This window comes from Lepisma saccharinum, chromosome 2 (assembly GCF_977018435.1).
Source record: "Lepisma saccharinum chromosome 2, izLepSacc3.1, whole genome shotgun sequence".
Taxonomy (NCBI): domain Eukaryota; kingdom Metazoa; phylum Arthropoda; class Insecta; order Zygentoma; family Lepismatidae; genus Lepisma; species Lepisma saccharinum.
In genome coordinates, this window is record NC_139230.1 from 189330181 (window position 1) to 189338593 (window position 8413).

General features: G+C 40.4%; 1 protein-coding gene across 1 annotated transcript; it reads right to left on the reverse strand.

Moving 5' to 3' along the window:
• Nucleotides 1–5782: 5782 nt before the first annotated feature.
• Nucleotides 5783–6166, reverse strand: LOC145983798 (uncharacterized). Its single transcript, XM_083116844.1, has one exon. It carries the CDS (start codon nucleotides 6164–6166, stop codon nucleotides 5783–5785), a length of 384 nt encoding a protein of 127 aa, XP_082972970.1.
• Nucleotides 6167–8413: the final 2247 nt, after the last annotated feature.

Below are 8413 nucleotides of genomic sequence, written 5' to 3' on the forward strand. Positions count from 1 at the left end.
TCATCCGTTTCATGATTGTATGAAAGAATATGGTGGAAAAATACACTACTTAAGACAATATCACTAATAATAATTGGCCGCCGCTGAAATTCCCGGGTTGGAGTCCCGGCCTGGGTATGATTGTTTATGAGTGTTCCTTCATGCATTTTATCATACACTAATCCTCATCGTTGCGATTAGCCAAAAGTAAAGAAAAAATAAAGATAATAATAGTAATAATAATAATATGAATCTAGCCCCCATGGTTTATTTATGACTGCCCTCTTATCAATTTCATCGAGTCATCATTCATCCTCATTGTTGCGATTAGCCAATAAATGGTAGAGAAGCTGCGAAAAATAAGATGTAAAATAATAACAGAATTTTATCCGCAGAATGAAAAATAAATGCTCCAGAAAACATTCAATAAAGGAAAAGAGTGTCCTGTAATGTGATTCTGTAAACCAAATGTAACTCACGAATTGAGTCTGTAAACCAAATGTAACTCACGAATGAAGAAGTTTACGTGAAGGTTTCGTCTTCTACGAAGCATTACAGGCTTGGATGGCGCAGTGGTAGCGTCGTCGCCTTGTAATCAAGAGGTCCCGGTGGAGGCACAAAGGGGTTCGGATCCCACTTTAAACTGTAGGTCCAGTCCCGATTAGTCATACTGTGTATTGTGGACTTAAAACACCAAATCAACAACCAACCAACCAATTCAGGGTTGGAAACACAACAGTTATAGGTTTGGAAGCACTGCTCTTCTCGGGAACTACAATACCAGGCGAAACTAGATGATATAAAATTACGGATTGCATAACCGTAAGGGGGGGGGGCGTTTCTTTCGAATTCCTGTGTACATGAACAACTGTCCGTGACGAATGCGGCCAACTACATATACGACCTTTGCGCCGAAGTTCTCTGGGTTCCGTTATCACTTTTTTTGGCTCTAATTTAGGTGTTTTGTGTGTGACGGAACAGAGATGAGAAATGTGAACGGTTGAGTTCATTTGGAAAACGACCAATCTCTTTTGCACGCACTTTGAAGCTCATTTATCGTTATATTGCCTGTTGTAGAATGGAGCGCTAAGTTCCTGTGAGAAATGACGGGATGACGTCAATACTCCACATTTAGCATGGACACAAGTAATGCACTGGGAGTTAAGTGGGAAAAATTCATTTGATCCTATTTCGGCTCCAGGAACAAGAATGCGAGGGCTGTCGAGCCATGGGTTATTATTATTATTATTATTAATGTAAGTATGACGAAGGAAAGAGGGGGAACTCCCGAAGTAGCCCCTCCCCCACCCGCCTACATCCAGGGGTATGCACTTAGTGTATTGGAGCCTTTAAAATAAACCAGGACTTCATATCAGCGGAATTCTACGGTTCCCCCGTTTTCTCTTTTTTATTATTTCATAATTCAGTAGAATACAATACAATACAATGATACCACAAAGCAATACAATGTACTGGATCGGATATTCGAGTAACCAGAACAATATACTACTGTTAGTAGTTGAGTTTATAGTGGATAAGAGAAGTGAGACATGAGAGTATAGCAAATGTCGGATAGTGATCAAGAACAAAAAAAGGATTAGAAAAATTCCAGTTAGCTAAAGAAACAAGTAAGAAAGTGTAGTATCTACTGGAAGCCACCAAAACAGAAAAGGAGAAGAAAGAAAATAATAATAATAAGTAAATTTAAAAAAATAATAATATATGACAATAATCTAACTGGGAATAATCATTAGTAGGGTTATTATGGTTATTATTGGTTATTGTTAGAGGGACATATTTTTGGTAAAAAAAAAAATCGGTACAAAAACCGAGTCAATTTCGGGTTCAGAAGCGGTAAATAAAATAAAATTTCGTTGTTATAGCGGTGAAAATGTTTTCCATAAAATTACATCTTGGTTTTAAGAAATGTGAATATAATCCCAAAATTGATTTGAAAACTGCACTTACTACACAAAATAAACATGTCCCTTTTAATAACACATTTATGTCGTTGCCAGAAAATTGAGTTTATTCCTGTATGAAGGGGTCCATTCTTGCTTCTCAAATATTTACAGCAGAAATAACCAATTTTCCGTAAATTGTATAACTCACAGGATAATTCTGACTTAACAAAGTGTCGGAACTCTTGACATGAACACATGAACTCTAAACTTCGTGATTAAGAGTATATTTCGCATTTTGCAGTTCATTTCGCATTATTGCGTGACAAAACAGTGTAGGAAAATGCACCTCACACCTTTCAGAAACATGGTAAATTAACAACACAATGTGTTATTTCACATATCATGTTTTCATCAAAGACGAAATATGCATGTTTCTAGTTATTGTTGATTATTAGATGTTCCTGGATTCTTCAGGAAAGAAGTCCTGGGGAGCTTCAGGAAGTTTGTTTAAGTGCTAATTCAGTCGTGGAATGTGCAGAGGGTGCATGTCAACAAGTGGTAAAAGATCATAATTTAATCAAACTAGATATGTTAGTTGTATGTTACCACATGAGATGTTGGTTATTGAAATTTGCTAAAAGTTAAATGGTAGTTTACGTATAGTACTAAGTTAGTAAGAGTAATGAATGATTAGTGTTTAAGATAGAAAATTGATTATCAGTTGAATTCTGTCCAATTATTCCCTGTGACATTCCTCCACTCGTCTTCCTTAGCAGTCTGTTGTCTTGAGGTTGAAGGCACGTATTATTAGTTAGGTATATTAACATATAAATCAAACTTAATTTATTTAAGTAACCGAGAATTGACTTTCCATTACGGTATGAGAAACCTCCAAGCTGAACCAGACTTGGTAGAAATTATATGATAGCTCTAGATCTCGAGAGAGAATTTTTTTTAATGCAGATTGTTGATTTGTTGTTTTAAGTCCACTTTATGCACAGTAAGGCTAATCGGGACTGGACCTACAGTTTAAAGTTGGATCCGAACCACTTGTTCCTCTACCGGGTATCGAACCCGAGACACCTTGATTACAAGGCAACAACGCTACCACGGCTCCATCGGGGAGGCCCTTTTGTAATGCAGAAAAAAATATGTCATGCTTTCCAAGATACCCAAATACCCCATAAATATTTTTCTTCTATTGGGGGGCGGTGGAGGCTACAGCCCTATGAAGAACCCCTTCGGTATGCCATTGGAACATTATAAATTTTGATTTATCAAGATCTTTAACCAAAAAGGCAATGGAAGAAGTTCATTATATTCATTCATAGATTGCAGCACACTACAAATCTGTTTACTTAATCATATTTAGAAGAAGTAATAACAGAAATTTCTTAATTTTTCACTAAGTAATACTAACCATTTAAAAGGACTTAAGTAGTTTACAAAACCGGATGATGACTTTCGGTTGTGGTATAAGAACTCTAAAAGTTGAAGAAGGCTTAGTAGTACTTCCATAAAACTTACTCACTGAGGTGAAATAAAAATGCAATTGAGTATGTGTTTTTGGAAAGGGGCCTGAAAAGAGGCTCCTCATAAAAATAAACAAACTCTAAACGAAGGCAGAAGCCTGGATATTTATTACGCAGTGAGTCTTATCACAACAATCATTCAGCTGAATTAAAATAAAAGTCCAGGGCCGTAACTAGGCAGTTAACCTGCCAAAAATATAAATAAGAACACATTGAATATCTTGCACTATGGGAATTGAATACAGTTTCAAATGTCTTGGACGCTCGATATCTACTGGATTATCCTACATATACAGGGTGGTCCAAAAGTGCAAAACGGACCGAATAAAACCGAAATGCATGCGGCTATTGAAATTTTATATATATATGTAGTTTGGGGATGGGATAAAACCTACCGACCGCTTTTGAAATATGGTATCTATCTCGAAAGCCGCCATCTTGGATCGAGATCACTTTCTTTAAATGGGAACCTAGACATGTGACACATGAAATTACACTGGAAAAGCTCACAAACACGATGGTCGCATTCATTTTTGCAAACCTTTATTCATGTTAATCCTACAGGGTGTTAAGGATGTTTGAGGATATGCTCAATGTGTCCACCATTGTTGGCCAGTGTCATATTGAGTCGATTCACCTAATCCACCGATTGGAAACTGAATGTCCAGATAGTCCCTAACATTTTGACCGAAATGTAAGGGAGCGCCGTCATGTTGAAAGAACTGAGGGAAACTGCCATCCTCGACCATGAGAGATAGGAACACTTGTGTATCGAGGAAGTTCAAACAATCCTTGGCATTGAGGGTACCGTCAATGAAGAAAGGTCCTACCACACGGGTTTCCCATATGCCACACCATACCATCACTTTTGAACGGAGGACTGTCCAAGATGTATCCACCCAATGAGGATTCGATTCAGACCACTATCTCATGTTTTGTCTGTTCACCTCCCCATTGAGATAAAAGTTTTCTTCATCAGTGAACAACACCTTGTGAGGGAAGGTAGGGTCTTGTAACACCTTACGGGACATTTCTTCTGCAAATTCAATCCTGCGGTCAGGATCGTCCTCACTCAGGTGTTGAAGCAACTGGATCTTGTATGGATGCCATTTGTGCCTTTCCGGAATCCTCATAATGGAAGCACTACTCACACCAGTAACAGCAGCATGACTACGGGTACTACGGTGCGGACTCAACGTAACCGCCGCCAACACAGCTGTTGATGTTGTTTCATCTGTGGCTACCTTAGGCTTACCTGATTTAGGCCTGTTTGCAACAGATCCAGTCTCTCTGAACTTAGCGATCAGTTTCCTCACAGTGCTGTCCACAATGGGAGCTCGTTCTGGATGGAGCTGATTGACGTCCTCCGTGATGACTTGCGAGCTTCTTTCCCCACACATCAGGACCTTTTCCACGCGTTCTATTTGTGTGAGCTCCATTTCTTAATGCACCTGCAGCAATGAGAGAAACCGTCAGAAACACTTCTTTAACACCCTGTAGCATGAACAGGAAAATAGTTTTGCAAAAATAAATGCTACCATCGTGTTTGTGAGCTTTTTCCAGTGTAATTTTATGTTTCACATGCCTAGGTTCCCAATTAAAAAAAGTGAGCTCGATCCAAGTTGGCGGATTTCAAGATGGCGACCATATTTCAAAAGCGGTTTGGTACGTTTTCCCCGTCCCCAAACTACATGTACAGGTATTAGACAAAATTATGAAAACACCTGTGGAAGTCGGAACATCATGTATTAATACGGTGTTGGGCGACCTTTAGCATGCAATACAGCTTAAATTCGGGACGGAATAGACCGATACAATTCCTGAATGGTGGTGAGTGGAATTTGAAGCCATTCTTCATGCAGCACAGCCTCCAGCTCAGGTAGAAGGAGGTGGAAATCGACGCCGAAACTTGGTTTCCAAAACAGACCACAGAGGCTCGATGATATTAAGGTCTGGGGACTGGGCGGGCCAGGCAAGATGTTGAACCTCATCAGCATGTTCTGGAAACCACTCTTGAACACTGCCAGCGGTATGGATGGGGCCATTGTCATCCTGTAAGATAGCATTACCGTCTGGATATAAGGTTTGCACCATTGGGTGGACCTGGTTACCCAAGAGTTCTCTATACACTGCTGCTGTGACCCGACCATGTAATGTGACAAGGGGGCTGCCGAATACCATGATATAGCACCCCAGACCATAATAGAGCCGCCACCATGTTCTACAGTCGGGCGAAGACAGTCCACATCGTATGCTGCGGAGGGTGTTCTACATACAAACACACGTCCAGTGGTGGGGAAGAGGGTAAAGGTATACTCGTCTGACCAAATTACACGTTTCTAGTCCTCCAACATCCAAGTTTTGTGGTCATTGCACCATGCACGTGTCAGTTATTAGGGGTTTGGCAATAGCAACACGCACATGGATACCCATTTGATGCAGTTCCCGCCCCACTGTTTTGCATGACACTGGGGTGTTTATGTGCTGATTACGTTCTGTAGTCACTATGGCGGTCGTTGTTTTCTTCTGCGACGTCACAATACGCTTCAAGGCCCGGCGGTCCCTCTCCTGCAGCTTCGGCTTCCGACCACTATTGTGCCTAGCAGACCCTGTATTACCATGATCTGTGGATGCGGTCATGCCTTTCGAGACCATGCCTACACCGCATAACGTAGCTGTTTTGCTCACAGATGCTCCAGCGAGACGGGCAGCAACAATTCGACCTCTTTCAAACTCCGTCAGGTCGGACATGCTGTTCACTCAGCACACCTGCACAACGTCCACTACCACACTGCCTCACTCTACTGTCAGTGCACAGTCCATACTACCTGCAATAAACAAGGGAAGGTTGATTTCCGCCGTGCTCAGTGTTACCAGGCACATTGAAAGTATGTCCCCCTTCTGACTCGTGTTTCCATTATTTTGTCCAATACCTGTATATGAAATTTCAATAACCGCATTTATTTCGGTTTTATTCGGCCCGTTCCGCATTTTTGGACCACCCTGTATATACAGTGTGTATAATCAAAGAAAAATTAATAACTTTTAAGTATGTTAAGATACTTCCGTACAGTTTCCTTCTATCTATAGAATAACTCAATTTTTTGTTTCATTTCTAATACATCTCGATACATGCACCATTAGTAGCAAAACAGACCTCCAACCTACATTCAAGCCCGCCTATGTGTTGTAGAGCAACACTGCTGTCGCATTCCGGATGCGAGGTCGTAGAGGTTTTTATGATCCCTTGCAGTGGCGTGCCCAAGGGGCGGTTTGTGGGGGTTATAACCCCCCTCCCTTTGGCCCAGTATTCCTAAAAAAGGACATCAAAGGTTGGAAAAGATGGCGAAATGAGGGCTGACTACCAGAACAAGTGTACATAACCCCTCCCTTTCTAAAATCCTGGGCATACAACTCACCTTTTGTTGCCTTCAAACATCAACAGTGTTGCCACTGTACCTCATAATTTTTTTAAAACACCCATTTGGACCGGTACGCCTTTACGAGGCATTTCAGGATTGGCTATACGCGAAAACGATCGGTGTAAATTGACGTCCAAATTTCCGTACGAATGTTTGACATGCAATTTTCCATGCTTTGTGGAAAAATAAATTTACACTTTCACTTACATTTGGCAACACTGCATGAACAACACTGCACCCCGTTTGTTGTTTCTATGTTTAAAAATATCTACTTGGACAGGGCTAACATTTGGTGTATGACTTATGTATGTACAGGTTTCGGTTACGAAGTAACGCCACTCTTAATTCCCAGTTGCGCCGTTCGTGGGACACCCTGTATTTAGCAAACGCTGTAGTTACTTCTGGAGTGTCAGAAAGTATTTTATATATATTATATTTATATTTAATGGGTTCCGGTTTTTCTTGTTTTTTCATATTTTCTGCAAAGCTGAAAATGAGATTAGGGGTATGAAATATGTTACATTCTATGCGTACATGCTTTTTGTAGGCTATCCCTCCTTTAACAATATTCTGATGTTCATTGAATTTTCCATAATGATTTTCAGCGTGGGGAGCGTTATTTTTCCATTTTCTCCTGTGATATATTTTTTGCCTGATATTCTTTAAAATTTCCCGTGAGAACCACATTGGAAATTTCTTTGGTTGAATTTTCGTTACCGCTAGCTCTTCAGATGCGGAGCCGAGCCCAAGAGTAGTCACGGTTGCCATGACAACCAACGCATAACCTTGGTGTGCAGGGCTATGGCTTTCCCAGCTAGAGCTCTGCACTTGGGGATGGTTCTCTGCGGCAAAGCGTTGTTGTTGGGGTCGCGCGCCGGGTAGCAGACTACAGTGCACAAATACGTTTCTTTTCATACTAATATACGTGATAAAGATAATTTAATAAAAAGAAAACATGTTGTATATTCATGTATGTTGAAGGGCTACCGCACCTAATCCACTTGAATAACCGGCACTGCTCCAGGTCCTAAAGCCAGAGCAGCATCGTTAGTCTGCAACAATGGAGTTCAACTGCGTGGAAGTGAGGTTGACATTTGGATGTCTTCAGAAAGGGTAATCCTTCTAATTATCGATTGATTTTGTTTTGTTTACGTAAGCAAATTCAACCTCACGTATCACAGAAATAATATTAATCGTAACTTTCTGTTTACAAGCAATCAATATAGAGGGTTATTAAGAAAGAAGGAGCAGATTACAGATCTGTATTGTGGATCACGATAAAATATACAAACGTGTGGCATGCATCACCACAGAGAGAGTAAGAATCAACGTTTTATGCACTCAATATGATCATCGTGAGTCATGCGACAAACGTCGCAAGAATAATCCATTTAGTTCCACACGAGTATGCTCCAACAGAAGAGAAAGATGATGACATTAAAGATAAGTTTTATGAAGAACTGCAAGTAGTGCAAGATAAAACCCCGAGCCATGACCTGATAGTCCTGTTGGGAGATTTAAATGCAAAAATAGGAAAAGAGGATGCATTTAAAGAAGTAACAGGTAAACATACATT